The sequence below is a fragment of the Mobula birostris genome, chromosome 11 (genome assembly GCF_030028105.1).
Source record: "Mobula birostris isolate sMobBir1 chromosome 11, sMobBir1.hap1, whole genome shotgun sequence".
Lineage (NCBI taxonomy): Eukaryota > Metazoa > Chordata > Chondrichthyes > Myliobatiformes > Myliobatidae > Mobula > Mobula birostris.
Window position 1 is genome coordinate 55,584,544 of NC_092380.1, and position 17,899 is coordinate 55,602,442.

General features: G+C 45.3%; 1 protein-coding gene across 1 annotated transcript in view; it reads left to right on the top strand.

Annotated features, from left to right (window-relative positions):
* The first annotated feature begins 3,914 nt into the window (after window positions 1–3,914).
* The window catches only part of trpm5 (transient receptor potential cation channel, subfamily M, member 5), a 103,470-nt gene continuing 89,485 nt past the window's right edge, over window positions 3,915–17,899 (top strand). Inside the window, exon 1 of the mRNA XM_072271364.1 lies at window positions 3,915–3,937. Coding sequence (XP_072127465.1) covers window positions 3,915–3,937 — 23 coding nt within the window. The remainder of the gene's footprint in view (window positions 3,938–17,899) is intronic.

Here is a 17,899-nt window from a genome sequence, read left to right on the forward strand (position 1 = left end):
GTATGGCATCCTTTTTAACAACTTTTTACTTTTGCCATGCATAACTGATGTCATATGATGTATTATTCTTCCGTTGATACTCCTTCAGGAGGGGGAATCCACAGCAAATACCTGACCCAGATGGAGTATATGGTTGAGTACTAAAGACCTGTGCTGATCAACTGGCTGGAATGGTCACCAATTTCTTTAGACTCTTGCTTCAGCGGTCTGAGGTACCCTCCTGCTTCAAGCAAGCTTCAATTAAACCAGTGCCTTAGAAGATCATGGTAACCTGCCTAAATGACTATCGTCCATTAGCACTTACATGCACAGTGATGAAGTGCTTTGAGAAGTTGGTGATGGAAACAATAGACAATGGACAATAGGTTCAGGAGTAGGCCATTCAGCCCTTTGAGCCAGCACTGCCATTCACAGTGATCATGGCTGATCATCCACAATCAGTATCCAGTTCCTGCCTTATCCCCATAACCTTTGATTCCGCTATCTTTAAGAGCTCTATCCATCTCTTTCTTGAAAGCATCCACAGCCTTCTGGGGCAGAGCATTCCATATATCCACCACTCTCTGGGTGAAAAAGTTTTTACTCAACTGCGTTCTAAATGGCCTAACCCTAATTCTTAAAATGTGGCCTCTGGTTCTGGACTCACCGATCAGCGGGAACATGCTTCCTGCCTCCAGCGTGTCCAATCCCTTGATAATCTTATACGTTTCAATAAGATCCCCTCTCAGCCTTCTAAATTCCAGAGTATACAAGCCCAGTCACTCCAATCTTTCGACATATGACAGTCCTGCCAACCCGGGAATTAACCTTGTGAACCTACGCTGCACTCCCTCAATAGCAAGAATGTCCTTCCTCAAATTTGGAGACCAAAACTGCACACAGTACTCCAGGTGTGGTCTCACCAGGGCCCTGTACAGCTGTAGAAGGACCTCTTTGCTCTTATACTCAATTCCCCTTGTTATGAAGGCCAGCATGCCATTAGCTTTCTTCACTGCCTGCTGTGCTTGTATGCTTGCTTTCAGTGACTGATGGACAAGAACACCTAGATCTCATTGTGCTTCCTCTTTTCCTAACTTGACTACATTTAAATAATAATCTGCCTTCCCGTTTTTACCACCAAAGTGGATAACCTCACATTTATCTACATTAAACTGCATCTGCCATGCATCTGCCCACTCACCCAGCCTGTCCAAGTCACCCTGCATTCTCATAACACCCTCCTCACGTTTCACACTGCCACCCAGCTTTGTGTCATCGGCAAATTTGCTAATGTTACTTTTAATTCCCTCATCTAAGTTATTAATATATATTGTAAACAGCTGCGGTCCCAGCACTGAACCCTGCGGTACCCCACTGGTTACCGCCTGCCATTCCAAAAGGGACCCATTAATCGCTACTCTTTGTTTTCTGTCAGCCAGCCAATTTTCAATCCATGTCAGTACTCTGCCCCCAATACCATGTGCCCTAATTTTGCCCACTAATCTCCTATGTGGGACTTAATCAACGGCTTTCTGAAAGTCCAGGTACACTACATCCACTGGCTCTCCCTTGTCCATTTTCATAGTTACATCCTCAAAAAATTCCAGAAGATTAGTCAAGCATGATTTCCCCTTCGTAAATCCATGCTGACTCGGACCAATCCTGTTACTGCTATCCAGATGTGTCGTAATTTCATCTTTTATAATTGACTCCAGCATCTTTCCCACTACCGACGTCAGGCTAACCTGTCTATAATTCCCTGTTTTCTCTCTTCCTTCCTTCTTGAAGAGAGGGACAACATTAGCCACCCTCCAATCCACAGGAACTGATCCTGAATCTATAGGACATTGGAAAATGACTACCAATGCGTCCATGATTTCTAAATCCACCTCCTTAAGTACCCTGGGATGCAGACCATCAGGTCCCGAGGACTTATCAGCCTTCAGACCCAACAGCCTATCCAACACTATTTCCTGCCTAACATAAATTTCCTTCAATTCATCCATTACCCCAGGTCCTTTGGCCACTATTACATCTGGGAAATTGTGTTTTTCCTAGAGAAGACAGATCCAAACATATCAACTCCAGCCTTGGAAAGGAATTGGATCCACTCCAATTTACCCACCGGAGCAAGAGGTCAACAGCAGATGCCACCCCAATGGCTGTTCATCCAATCCTGGACCATCTGAACAGTGAGGATGCATACATCAGGCTGCTCTTTACTGACTACTTCTCGGCATTCAATATATCATCCCTGCAAACCTAAACAATAATACAAGCATGCTTTAAAAAAAATTGTAACTGGTCTGTTCACCATGGTAAAGACTTGATCAAGCTCAAACTAACAGATCCTTCAAAAAGTTGAAAACTTTAGTCCGGGCTTTTACAATTTTCCTCTTTTTCCTGAGGAAATAAGCCTAATTGTTTTCTCTCTTGGGCCCGTCACTTGGAGTTCTCTCCGGGAGCTTAGAAAAATAGAGGGCTATGCGCTAGGGAAATTCTAGGCGGTCTTTAGAGTAGTTACATGGTCAACACAACATAGTGGGCCAAAGGGCCTGTAATGTGCTGTAAATTTCTATGGTCTATGTTCTAATAAGCTTCGGGTCCTAGGCCTCAATACCTCCTTGTGCAAGGGATCCTCAATTTCCTCACTTGCAGACCCCAGTCAGATCGGATTGGCATCAACATCTCTTCCACAATCTCTCTGAGCATAGGTGAACCACCAGGCTCTGTGCTTAGTCCCCTGTTCTACTTACTTTATACTTATGACTGTGAGGCCAAGCACAGCTCCAATGACATATTTAACTTTGCCGTTGGCACCATCAGCATATAGAAGAGAGATTGAAAACCTGGCTGAATGATGCCACAACCTCTCACACAGACCTCATCAGGGATCAGAGGTGGAGACAGTCAACTACTTCAAATTCCGCCGTGTTTTCACTTCGACAGGTCTGTCCTGGATAGAGCACGTAAGTGTAATTATGAAGAAAGCATGGCAGAGCCTCTACTTTCTTAGAAGTTTGCCAAGATCTGGCATGTCATCTAAAACTTTGACAAATGTGTAGTGGAGGGTATATTGACTGGCTGCATCACAGAGTGGTATGGAAACACCAATGTGTTTGAACAGAAAATCCTACAAACAGTAGTGTCAATGGCCCAGTCCATCACAGCTAATGCCCTTCCCACCACTGAATATATCTATGAAGAGCGCTGTTGTAGGAAAGTATTATCCATCATCAGGACCCTCGCCATCCAGGCCATGCTCTCTTCTTGCTGCTGCCATTAGGAAGAAGGTACAGGAGCCTCAGGACCCATACCAACAGTTATTACCCCTTAACCATCAGGCTATGAACTTCACTCAATTTCACTCATCCCATCATTGAACTGGACTCACTCACAAAGACTCTCAATCTCACATTCTTGATACTGTACTTATTGTTTGTTTATTTATTATTATTTCCTTTTTTTCTTTCTTTTTGTATTTGCAGAGTTTGTTGTTTTTTTTTGCATATTGGTTGTTATCCATCCTGTTGGGTGCTGTTTTTCATTGATTATATTGTGTTAGGGAGGCTTGCGAGCACGCCGCAAGAACTGCTGTAGACCCACAACACTCAGGGCTTGTCTACCTAGCGTGTGAAGCCTGGATTCGGCGGACTGCACGGAAGAAACCATCACTGGTTCAACGGGCAGAAAGGCGATTCTCAGCAATGCGTCGTAGAGTGCTAAGAGGGCACAGTGAGACACACAGAACACTGCTGGCCATCCACTGCATCCTGACCTATCTCCAGCCGTCTCGACTATGTCTTGCCGCTGGGTCCAGATGGGCCGGGACGAGAGAGTGAGGCTGACGACCTGCGCAACTCTCCCTCACTTTAATCCAAGTCTAGCGCAAGTCATGACCTCAAACCCAACGCGCAACCTAAAGTCCTGTGGCGATGGGGGAGCGGCGAAGCAGCAGGTACGGATACACTGGAAGCTGCAGTCACAAACCTGCACACAGGCGGCCCAGGGCATAGGGTCGCTCTCTACTGGACCGAAGCAGCAGTTGAGTTCGGCAGCCCCCTGGGTGTCTGAGCAGCCCTCTTTAGGATCGCTCTGCTCACCTCCATGGAGGAAGGGGCTGGAAAAGGTGCCTCAAACATAGTCTGCTTCACTTCACCCTGGCCAGCTTACCGTGGCTAGTGGGCATCCCTCATAGCGGTTGACCTACAACGGTGAAGAAGAAAGTGATGGTGCTCAACCTTGGCACATGGAACGTGAGAGCTCTGCGAGATGACATCAAGGCAGACAGACCAGAGAGAAGAACTGCACTGGTTGCAAAAGAGCTAGCTCGCTACAACGTGGACATAGCAGCTCTCAGCGAAACGCGCCTAGCAGACAAGGGCCAGCTGACAGAACGTAGTGGTGGATACACGTTCTTCTGGAGCGGTCACAGTAGCGCTGAATGACGAGAAGCAGGCCTGGGATCTGCCATCAATTCTAACCTCGCCCGTAAACTCACCAAGCACCCAGAGAGCATCAATGACCGCCTGATGACACTTCAGCTCCCACTTGCAAACAAGAAGAGTGCTACGCTGATTAGTGCCTACGCTCCCACCTTGATCAACCCAGATGACATTAAAGACAAGTTCTATGAAGAACTCGACGCCCTCATCTCAGCAATCCCACAGTCAGAGAAGCTCATCGTTCTCGGGGACTTCAATGCCAGAGTAGAGACAGACTACCAAACCTGGGAAGGGATCATTGGAAGACACGGCACTGGCAAGTGTAACAACAACGGCCTTCTGCTCCTCAAGACATGCCACACACGATCTTGTCATCACCAACACCCTGTTCCACCTACCCACCCGTAAGAAGACGTCATGGATGCACCCACGCTCGAAGCACTGGCATTTGATTGACTACATCATTGCCAGGAAGAGGGACAGGATGGATGTCAGAATGACCAGAGCCATGTGTGGTGCCGACTGCTGGACCGACCACCGCCTCATTGTGTCCAAGTTCAGGCTTCGCATTCTGTCCATGAGAAGACCCCAAGGGCAGAAGACTGCAAAGAGGCTGAATGTCTCCAAGCTGAAAAGCAGCAGGGTTGCAGAAGAATTCCACGATGACCTTGAAGGCAGACTGCCAGACACACCACAGGATGACGGGACCAGCGTTGAGGAACAGTGGACGGCCTTCAGAGACGCTGTCTACACTACTGCCCTCAAACATCTCGGACCAGCAACCCGAAGAAACCAAGACTGGTTCGATGAGAATGATGAAGAAATACAGGCACTACTAACGGAGAAACATCAACATTACAGAGCGCATCAGAACGGCCCCACGTCGCTAGCCAAGAAAGATGCCTTTACCAACGCAAGAAGAAAGGTGCAGAAAAAACTTCACGAGATGCAGGACAGCTGGTTCAGCAAGAAGGCCGATGAAATCCAGGGCTATGCAGACAGCCACAACATAAAGCGCTTCTACGATGCGCTTAAGGCTGTATACGGACCCCAGTCCTCCGGCTCCTCACCTCTCCTCAACGCAGATGAGATGCAGCTGCTGACAGAGAAGAAGCAGATTCTGGATCGGTGGGCTGAGCACTTTAACAACGTCCTTAACCGCCCTGCCGACATCAACGATGAGGCCATTGCCCGCCTGCCCCAGGTAGAGATCAACAAGAACCTCGACACCCTCCCCACAGTAGATGAAGTCAGGAAGGCAGTGAAGCAACTCTCCTATGGCAAAGCGCCGGGATCCGATGCAATCCCTGCTGAGGTATACAAAGCAGGAGGCCCTGTCATGATGCAAAAGCTGACTGTACTCTTCCAGTCCATGTGAAAAAAGGGACAGGTCCCGCAACAGCTGAAAGATGCCAGCATAGTCCACATCTACAAGAGGAAAGGCAACCGCCAGTCTTGCGACAACCACCGAGGCATCTCCCTCTTGTCCATTGCGGGGAAGATTCTGGCCCACGTCCTGCTCAACCGCCTTCTCCAACATCTTGAGCAAGGTCTGCTCCCAGAAAGCCAGTGCGGCTTCCGTGCTGAACGTGGGACCGCGGACATGATTTTTGCTGCGCGCCAACTCCAGGAAAAATGTCAGGAGCAACACAGCGACCTCTTCATGACCTTTGTCGATCTAACCAAGGCTTTCGATACGGTCAGCAGAGAAGGCTTGTGGAAGATCATGGAGAAGTTTGGCTGCCCCAGCATGTTCATCACAATCGTCTGGCAGTTCCACGACGGTATGATGGTGAAAGTTCTGGATGACGGCGACGAGTCGGAGGCCTTCCCAGTGACAAATGGCATCAAACAAGGCTGCGTTCTTGCCCCGACTCTGGCAGGATGGTATTCTCTGCCATGCTGACAGATGCCTTCCGTAACTACGAAGAAGGAATCCACATCAGGTACAGGACTGACAGCAGGTTGTTCAACCTTAGGCACCTGAAGGCAGTTACAAAGGTGCAAGAGACTGTCATCAGAGACTTCTTGTTTGCTGATGACTGCGCACTCAACGCCAGCAAAGAGCAGGAGATGCAGTGTGAAATGGACTGCTTCTCACAAGCCTGCGACAACTTCGGTCTCACTATCAGCACCAAAAAGACCGAAGTTATGTACCAGCCTGCCCCAGGAAAGCCATACCAGGAGCCGCGCATCACGGTGAAGGGCCAGAACCTCCAGGCAGTCGACAACTTCACCTACCTGGGCAGCATACTCTCTCGCGCAGTGAACATAGACGCTGAGGTCAACAACAGGATTGCCAAAGCCAGCGCCGCCTTTGAACGTGAGAACGTCTGGGAGCGGAGAGGACTCAGCCTTACCACCAAGCTGAAGGTCTACTGTGCAGTGGTCCTTACCACCCTCCTTTACGCCAGCGAGACCTGGACTGTCTACAGCAGACACGCCAAACAGCTCAACCACTTTCACCTGAGCTGTCTCCGCAGACTCCTCCACATCAGGTGGCAGGACAAAGTCCCCGACACGGAAATCCTGGAACGAGCTGGGCTCTGCAGCGTCTACACCCTCCTGCTGAAAGCCCAAGCCAGGTGGGCTGGACATGTGGTCAGAATGCCAGACAGCTGATTGCCTAAGCAGCTGCTGTACGGAGAACTGTGTCAGGGCAAGCGCTCAGTCGGGGGACAGAAGAAACGTTACAAAGACTGCCTCAAAGCGTCCCTCAAAGGCCTGGGTGTCGACATCAACACGTGGGAGACGCTTGCCCTCGACCATCCAGCTTGGCGCAACAAGATTACCACAGGAGCCCGTGCAGCTGAAGTCAGGCGCATCATCGAGGCGCAACGAAAGTGTGCTGTGCGCAAGGCCCGAGCAGCATCCACTGCCACGACAGCACCCACCCACTTGTGTCCCACATGTGGGCGAGCCTTCAGGGCCCAGATTGGCCTCATCAGTCACCTCCGAACCCACAGCAACCAATCTCCCATTTGACTTTGAAGTCATGGTCATCTTCGACTACGAAGGATGAACAACAACAATATCGTGTTTCCTGTATTTACTGTGATTGCCTGCAAGAAAATGAATCTCAGGGTTGCTTATGGTGACATGTATGTAATTTGTAACAAATTTGTTTTGCATTTTTAACTTTTGTACTTTGATATTTCCTTCCCTCAGGAAGATGGGAGGTGTAAGTTTAGTGTAAATTGAAGTGTAAGTACTATAGAAAACAGTCATTAGTCTGACTGCTTATGGCATTAAAATGTTTCAGATTGAGATTACTTCCACAGAGTTGTTAAACAATTTTTAAAAATTGGTAATTGTCACCATCAAAATAATAAATGAAGGATGTATTTCAGTGACTCTTTTAGGTAGGATTCAAATCCATCATGGAAAAAAAAATGAGTTAAGTTGTCACTGTAGATTAATTCAAAAATGCCTATTTTCCAGAGCAGTGAATTATAAAATGGTGATTTTATTCAAGCAGTCCCTCTGTTTCAAGGAGAGTTTCTGTTCTGTGTTTCTGCTCTATGATTCAGGATTACCTGTGTCTTACCTGGCTTCTGCAGGCTGTGCCACAGGTGAGGCAGGTAATGCAGCTGTGATGGATGGATGGTTTGATCGTTTGAATCGTGATGCCTTCGCTTGATTACAGACAACACTATTAAGTGATAAAATCCAAGATTTGAAAATACAGGCTAACCCCACCTAACCCATGTGGCAGTTATGTACACGAACTAGCATTGTTTCTCCCATTCTCTTTATAGTCTGAAACCACACATACCTACTAGAGATTCAGGTCTTGATGAAAAAAGCAACATTGCAATTAGAGTATAATGACTGATAAATAGCTAGATCCCAAATAGGAGTTAACATAAACCCTTGGCTTTGGAAACAAAGGCATGTTGTGGGTCTTTTGCAGGAAGGAGAATGTGCATGAAAACTAAAAACTATATTCCTTCGGATGAATGGAAATTCTGCAGGTATTCTCCTAGTATTCCTGAAGACTAAAAGCCTATGGAATTTTAGCCCAGAAGTGCTCCCTGTGTTAGCTCCTATTGAATCTCCATTTCCTGGAACTTTGAAAATGTTAGCATTAATTCAGGGAAAGGTCTGGGTTTATTGTAGAAGGTTGATTTAGGAACATTGTGCACATACCAAGCAAGTATGCCCAAATCTACTTTAAGTACTGCCTGTTATGCCTCAGGCAATTAGGGCAGCAATGAAGGTCCTCCGTCTCTGTCTGTCCATACTTTCACACTCAGGTGCAGATGTAAAAGGCTTCTTCCCCGCTGTTTCCATAATAATTTTGTTTTACCAGTTAGGGTTGTTGGCCCTGGGCTGAAGCCTCAAACCTGGAGGACTGGTGACCATTCTCAATCTGGCCTGTACCTTTTGACCTGTTTGGCATTGGTGACCCTACCAAGCATAAAGCCCTGACTCCAGCCAAAATAGCTCTCCAGGTCATTGAGATATGCAAGCCACCAAACCCTGTGACAAGGTTGTGGTCCTCTTGAAGGATGCCCTAATCTAATACACTGTATATTTGATTCATTTCCTGCCTGATTTACATCTGTGTGCAAACAGCACAGTAACTTTGATAAAATCAATTTCCCTGAAACCAATGAAGTAATTTAACTGTTGACCATAACTTTTAATTTCAGTTTCCTTTAATACCAAATTTCAAAAGGATCTGATATGAAATGGTCTTCATGAATCAGCATTGTCTTATGTATTTTGTTTCATCAAAGCTGGAAGTTAGATTTTCTTTTCAAGAGTATATAATTGCTCTTCTTATCCAAGCCCAATGAGCAAGTAAGATTTTGAAGTTCTTATTGGTGACATTCAAGCATTGGGAAGTTTTGGTTGTTAATTTTCTACAATTTTTCGCCTCTCTTCACAGAACATGTGTGTTAATAAAGAAGAATGTGAGAAGAATTTAGGTTCACAACTCAGCATTAAGTAAGTGAAAGATTTTATTTAATTTAGTATCATTTAACATTACATCAAAATATGACGTCAGCTACGTAAGCATGTTATCAGTGTTGAGTATGTTACGTAACAGCAGTAACCACAGTTGTTCCTGGAATGGAAACTAGCAATGGATATTTTCAAGTGAAATACGTCTCTGGGTTAAAGGGAGATTCAAATGCAAGATTCAAAAAACTTTATTGACATTCTAATCGTACATCAGCTCTGCAGGGCAGAATGAGACAGTGTTTCCCAGGAGCAGTGCAATCATACATAACAAACACAACACTAAATAATAAACATAACAATAAATAGTAAAACACAACAGCCACATGTCAGTTTAAATCAAGTTATAAGTGTCCAGTACGAGTTAAAAGTGTCCAAAAGCAGGGTCAGGTAGAGCAGCTATTTAGCGGTCTGACTGCCTGTGGGAGGAAGCTGTTTAGTAGCCTTGTGGTTTTAGTTTTGATGCTCCTGTAACGTTTGCCTGATGGCAGAAGAACACACAGTTCATGGAGAGGGCGTGAGGGGTCTTTAATAATGTACCGTGTCTTCTGGAGGCATCGACTCTGAAAGAGGTCTTGGACAGAAGGTAGGAAGACCCCGATAACCTTCTCTGCTCCCCTAACCACCCTCTGCAAGGCTTTTTTGTCGACAGCACTGCAGCTGGAGTACCAGGTTGTGATGCAAAAGGTCAGCACACTCTCAACCACACCTCTGTAGAATGTAGTTAAGATGTTAGTGGGGAGTGATGCTTGTTTAAGCTTCCTCAGAAAGTGCAATCTCTGCACTTTCTGAGGTTCTGAGGAAGCTGGGGATGTTTGGCTGATTAAACTGTTTTTGCCTACTGCAATAATTTTCTCAGTGAGTGCACGTGCCAATAAACTAGAATATACACACAAGAAAAGCCCAACATCTTTCTACACTATTTATTTATCTCCTGCATTAATGATGTAACATAGTTTTGCTTTCCCAGGGACCTGACGTTCTCCTGAATTATTTCTCACACCTATCATTAAAGTAATCAAAGGGTTAAAATTTTATAAAATAAGCAATTTCTTAGTCATAAACACAAGAGATTCTGTGTAGATGTTGGAAGTCCAAAACAGCATACAGAAAATGCTGGACGAACTCAGCAGGTCAGGGAGCATCTATGGAAATGAATTAGACAGTCCACCTTCAAGCCATGACCCTTCATCAGGACTGGAAAGGAAGGGGGGGAGTTGCCAGAATAAGGTGGTGGGTGGAGGGGAAGGAGGTCAAGCTAGAAGATGATAGGTGAAGCCAGGTGGGTGTGGGAGGGTGTGATGAAGTAAGAAGCTGGGAGGTGACTGGTGGAAAATGTAAAGGACTGGAGATGAAGGAATCTGATGGGAGAGGAGAATGGACCCTGGGAGAAAGGGGAGGAGGAAGGGCAGATGAGGTGAAGAGTTAGTTATTAGTCAAGTGTCTAGAGGCACTTAAGTAACAGGAAAACATGCACACTGTCATATTTAACTTTCTCTAAATTTACCTTTATTTGCAAATCTGCCCTTTCTCTTGAAGAGCAACAATTAGCTGAAGATCTCATAGATCCTTTTAAAATCTGTTGTTCTTCTAAAGCTTGTATCAAAGTTCTCAAGCAGTTCACATGGTTGGATGCAGTGCCTAATTGCTTTTCAAAGACCATTCAGTCCATTGAGTTCATACTATCTCACAGAGCACCAGCTCCCATTCCCTCACTGATTTCACCTGTAACCTGAAGAAATCTGCAGATGCTGGAAATTCAAGCAACACACACAAAATGCTGGTGAAACACAGCAGGCCAGACAGCATCGTTACCTGTTAACTACCCCACCTTCCCAAATGTAATTGGTAACATTCAAAACAGTCATGATAAAGTGTCCGAAAAGTATTGCTGCAACACATATATTACAATTAAATATCCTTTCTCACCTTGCCTTGGTCAGTGCATAGCTTAGCACAGGTATGTAGGTGGTGTATATTTGAGATGGATTAATCAACCTGATTATAATCAGTGAGGTGTGCAAGCAAACAGTTACTCAGGTCTTGTAACATGTACATGCAATAGATCTCCTTGTAGTTACATTTTGATAGCTTTCTTTTCAAGAGGGAAGGTACAGTTGAGTCCAGAACATATTGAAATTTTACATTGAAGGTGATGAATTTTAAATATTTGTTTGGGTGTGGGTACTCATGGTGAGGCCAGTTATCGCACATATCTTGCTACCACTTTGGAATGGTTAGTTAACGTGTTTGACCACTCCGGAGACAAAGTAGTTCAAGAGTGGAGTTAAATATACATCTGACGAAGCAAAACCAGCATTTGTGATTCAGTTGTATTTTCATAACAGTTTAACAAATCACTACCCTGACACTTTGAGAAACAGAACAAAATTCACTCTTATAGGATTTATGTAGAAATAAAAGTACAGATTTTTTCAACTCTTATTTCTTATCACGTGCCCAGATGATATGGTTTCTAATTGGAGAAAATTGTGATTTAGACCTTGACAATAAGTACTCCTGCTTGAGTACTGTTGGGGGGGATGGCCTACCTGGGGGAAGCAACAGTGGCCGTGCCTCTGGCACAGTCTGGCCCTGTGGATCAGAAAGGTAGGGAAAGGAAGAGGATAGCAGCTGTGACAGGGGACTCTATAGTTAGGTGGTCAGACAGGCGATTCTGTGGACGCAGGAAAGAAGCATGGATGGTAGTTTGCCTCCCAGATGCCAGGGTCCAGGATGTTTCTGATCGTGTCCACAATATCCTGAAGTGGGAAGGAGAATAGCCAGAGATCGTGGTACATATTGGTACCAATGACATGGGTAGGAAAAGGGAGGAGGTCCTGAAAGCAGACTACAGGGGGTTAGGAAGGAAGTTGAGAAGCAGGACCACAAAGGTAATAATCTCAGGATTACTGCCTGTGCCACGTGACAGTGAGTATAGGAATAGAGTGAGGTGGAGGATAAATGCATGGCTGAGGGATTGGAGCAGAGGGTAGGGATTCAGATTTCTGGATCATTGGAACCTCTTTATGGGTAGGAGTGACCTGTACAAAAAGGATGGGTTGCACATGAATCACAGGGGGACCAATATCCTGGCCGGGAGGTTTTCTCAGGCTACTGGGGAGAGTTTAAACTAGAATTGCTGGGGGGTGGGAACCACACTGAAGAGACAGAGGAAGAGACGGTTGGCTCACAAATAGAGAAAGCTTGGAGACAGTGTGAGAGGGAGGATAGGCAGGTGAGAGAGAAGGGACACACTCATACCAAGGGTTTGAGATGTGTCTATTTTAATGCAAGGAGTATTATGAACAAAGCAGATAAGCTTAGGCCAGGGATCTGTACTTGGAGCTATGATGTTGTGGCCATTACAGAGACTTGGATGGCTCAGGGACAGGAATGGCTACTTCGAGTGCCAGGCTTTAGATGCTTCAGAAAGGATAGGGATGGAGGAAAAAGAGGTGGGGGCTTGGCAGTGCTGATCAGAGATAGTGTCATGGCCGTAGAAAAGGAGAAAGACATGGAGGGGTAGTCTACAGAGTTTCTGAGGGTGGAAGTTAGGAATAGGAAGGGGTCAATAACTCTACTAAGTGTTTTTTATAGACCACCCAATAGTAACAGGGACATCGAGGAGCAGATCGGGAGACAGATTCTGGAAAGGTGTAATAATAACAGGGTTGTCGTGATGGGAGATTTTAATTTCCCAAATATTGATTGGTATCTCCCTAGAGTGAGGGATTTAGATGGGATAGAATTTGTTAGGTATGTTCAGGAAGGTTTCTTGACACAATATGTAGATAAGCCTACAAGAGGAGAGGCTGTACTTGATTTGGTATTGGGAAATGAACCTGTTCTCTCAGTGGGAGAGCATTTTGGAGATAGTGATTACAACTCTATCTTCTTTACCATAGCATTGGAGGGGAATGGGAACAGACAAGTTAGGAAAGCGTTTAATTAGAGTAAGGGGAAATATGAGGCTAACAGGCTGGAACTTCAAAGCATAAGTTGGAAACAGTTGTTCTCAGGGAAATGTAAGAAAGAAATGTGGCAAATGTTGAGGGGATATTTGTGTGGAGTTCTGCATAGGTACGCTCCAATGAGACAGAGAAAGGATGGTAGGGTACAGGAAGCATGGTATACAAAGGCTGTTGTAAATCTAGTCAAGAAGAAAAGAAGAGCTTACAAAAGATTCAAAAAGCTAGGTAATGCTAGAGAGCTAGAAGAATATAAGGCTAGCAGGAAGGAGCTCAAGAAAGAAATTAGGAGAGCCAGAAGGGGCCATGAGAAGGCCTTGGTGGACAGGATTAAGGAAAACCCCAATGCATTCTACAAGTATGTTAAGAGCAAGAGGATAAGACATGAGAGATTAGGACCAATAAAGTGTGACACTGGAAAAGTGTGTATGGAACCGGAGGAGATAGCAGAGGTACTTAATGAGTACTTTGCTTCAGTATTCATTACGGAAAGGGACCTCGGCAATTGTAAGGATGGCTTACAGTGGACTGAAAAGCTTGAACATGTAGATATTAAGAAAGAGGATGTGCAGGAGCTTTTGGAAAGCATCAAGTTGGATAAGTCACCAGGACAGGATGAGATGTACCCCAGGCTACTGTGGGAGGTGAGGGAGGAGATTGCTGAGCCTCTGGCAATGAACTTTGCATCATCAATGGGGATGGGGGAGGTTCCAGAGAATTAGAGGGTTGTGGATATTGTCCCATTATTCAAGAAAGGGAGTAGAGATAACCCAGGAAATTATAGATCAGTGAGCCTTACTTTAGTGGTTAGTAAGTTGATGGAGAAGATCTTGAGAGGCAGGATTTATGAACATTTAGAGAGGCATAATATGATTAGGAATAGTCAGCATGGCTTTGTGAAAGACAGGTCATGCCTTATGAGCCTGATTGAATTTTTTAAGGATGTGACTAAAGACATCGATGATGGTAGAGTAGTAGATGTAGTGTATATGGATTTCAGCAAGGCATTTGGCAAGGTACCCCATGCAAGGCTTATTGAGATAGTAAGGAGGCATGGGATCCAAGGGGAAATTGCTTTGTGGATTCAGAACTGGCTTGCCCACAGAAGGTAAAGAGTGGTTGTAGATGCGTCATGTTCTTTATGGAGGTCAGTCACCAGTGGTGTGCCTCAGGGATCTGTTCTGGGACCCCTACTATGCGTGATTTTTATAAATGACCTGGATGAAGAAGTGGAGGGAGGGGTTAGTAAATTTGCTGATGACACAAAAGTTGGAGGTGTGGATAGTGCAGAGGGCTCTCAGAGGTTCCAGCAGGACATTGATAGGATACAAAAATGGGCTGAGAAATGGCAGGTGGAGTTCAACCCAGATAAGTGTGAGGTGGTTCATTTTGGTCGGTCAAATATGATGACAGAATATAGTATTAATGGTAAGACTCTTGGCAGTGTGGAGGAACAGAGGGATCTTAGGGTCCGAGTCCACAGGACACTCAAGGCTTCTGCACAGGTTGACTCTGTGGTTAAGAAAGCATACAGTGTATTTGCCTTCATCGATCGTGGGATTGAGTTTAGGAACCAAGAGGTAATGTTGCAGATATATAGGACCCTGATCAGACCCCACTTGGAGTACTGTGCTCAGTTCTGTTTACCTCACTATAGGAAGGATGTGGAAGCCATAGAAAGGGTGCTGATGAGATTTACAAGGATGTTGCCTGGATTGGGGAGCATGCCTTATGGGAATAGGTTGAGTGAACTCGGCCTTTTCTCCTTGGAGCGACAGAGGATGAGAGGTGACCTGATAGAGGTGTATAAGATGATGAGAGGCATTGATCGTGTGGATAGTCAGAGGCTTTTTCCCGGGCTGAAATGGCTAACACAGTTTTAAGGTGCTTGGAAGTAGGTACAGAGGAGATGTCAGGGGTAAGTTTTCTACTCAGAGAGTGGTGAGTGCGTGGAATGGGCTGCCGGTGATGGTGGTGGAGGCGAATACGATAAGGTCTTTTAAGAGTCTCCTGGACGGCTATATGGAGCTCAGAAACATTAACCCTAGGTAATTTCTTTGGTAAGGACATGTTTGGCACAGCTTTGTGGGCCCAAGGGCCTGTATTGTGTTACAGGTTTTCTATGTTTCTATGTTTTTCTATGGACAAAAACCCCCATTATGGGGCGTGGAGTTGGGTATGGAAAACACTTGCATTCCTTGTCCCCTCTTCGAACTTGTTTCACTAGCTCACATTCCAATTTTTCGATCCCAATTTCTTAGTAAGTACTATCATTCTTTGACCATTGTTTCCAGGGTGTAACCTTATCCTCCCCTCCATTTTCTCATTTTTCCTCACCTCTTCACTGCTATTCCCTATACCCTTGGTTCCATGCCTGTTTGAGCTTTCCTCCTGAAGTCAGAAGAGAAAATAGTCACCTCTTTGTGATATCCCTGTTGCTTATTGGCAACGGGTGCTTTCCAGTAACAGCAGGAGTTATTTTGATGATGAAAGAAACTCATCTATATGAATCGGTCAACAGATATGCAGGGCCTTGGTTCTCAATGACTCTATTATCCACCTGAATGAGATTTTTCTCTTTTTTCCCTCCACCTTTGATAGAGTATTTCATTTAACTAGCCCTCTTCTGCTGATTGTTCTTTCAATGTCCTTACATTTGAGGAATAGTTTACATCAATTAAACCCCTCAACAATTTTGATTGCTTCTATCCAAACTTTTTTTTTCATTTGTGAGAATGAAACTCAGTTTGTTTCATTACCTTTTGTAACTGAAGCTCCTTAGCCATTTTAACATCTGTGGAATTTGTTGCCACAGGTGGCTGTAGAGGCCAATCTTTACATATTTCTAAGGCAGAGGTTGATAGATTCTTGACTGGTCAGAGCATGAAGGAATACGTGGTGAAGGCAGCAGATTGGGGAAATGGATCAGCCATGATGAAATGGTAGAGCAGACTTAATGGGCCAATTGGGCTAATTCTGCTCCTATATCTTATGGTCTTATTATCTAGTGAGTACCTTCATCAACTTTTTTTAAAAATTCAAAATATACTTAATGATGCAGGATTTTGACCCAAAACATCAATTATTCCTTTCCCCTTGTAGGTGCATCTCAACTCACCGAGTTCCTTCAGATTGTTTGTTGCTCCAGATTCCAGTATCTTCCAGTCTCTTCTGTCTCTATAATAATAAAAGAGGCAGCCCTGCACTATAGTTGCTTGGGTAGTGGAAATTCACCCTTACAAAATTCAAAATCACAACAAAAAAAATCTGGGATATTGAAAACTAGATCACTCTTAAAAAATGTCTGAGGAGAGGATAGTAAATAATGTATATTGTTTCAGCCTGTATTTCACAACAAATGCTCAGATAATGATAATCCTCCCGCCACCCCACTAGGAATAGGGTTCCCCTTGTCCTCACCTACCACCCCACCAGCGTCCAGGTCCAACATATAATTCTCCATAACTTCCACCACCTCCAACGGGATCCCACCACTAAGCACATCTTTCCCTCCCTCCTCTCTCTCTGCTTTCCACAGGGATCGCTCCCTACGCGACTCCCTTATCCATTCGTACCCCCCATCCCTCCCCACCGATCTCCCTCCTGGCACTTATCCTTGTAAGCAGAACAAGTGCTACACATGCCCTTACATTCCCTCCCTCACTACCATTCAGGGCCCCAGACAGTCCTCCAGGTGAGGCGACACTTCACCTGTGAGTTGGCTGGGGTGATATACTGCGTCCGGTGCTCCCGATGTGGCCTTCTATATATTGACGAGACCCGACGCAGACTGGGAGATTGTTTTGCTGAACACCTACGCTCTGTCCGCCAGAGAAAGCAGGATCTCCCAGTGGCCACACATTTTAATTCCACGTCCCATTCCCATTCTGATATGTCTATTCATGGCCTCCTCTACTGTAAAGATGAAGCCACACTCAGGTTAGAGGAACAACACCTTATATTCCGGCTGGGTAGCCTCCAACCTGATGACATGAACATTGACTTCTCAAACTTCCACTAATGCCCCACCTCCCCCTCGTACCCCATCCATTATTTATTTATATACACACATTCTTTTTCTCTCTATCCTTTTTCTCCCTCTGTCCTTCTCACTATACCCCTTGCCCATTCTTTGGGTTTCCCCCCTCCCCTTTTTCTTTCTCCCTAGGCCTCCTGTCCCATGATCCTCTCATATCCCTTTTGCCAATCACCTGTCCAGCTCTTGGCTCCTTCCCTCCCCCTCCTGTCTTCTCCTATCATTTTAGATCTCCCCCTCCCCCTCCCACTTTCAAATCTTTTACTAGCTCTTCTTTCAGTTAGTCCTGACGAAGGGTCTCGGCTCAAAACATCGACTGTACCTCTTCCTAGAGATGCTGCCTGGCCTGCTGCGTTCCACCAGCAACTTTTATGTGTGTTGCTTGAAATTCCAGCATCTGCAGATTTCCTCATGTTTACTCAGATAATGGGGCTTCACATTGTAGAAAATCACAATTATTGTTTGTTTTCTTGGAACACAACCACTCCCCCCCTCCCCAC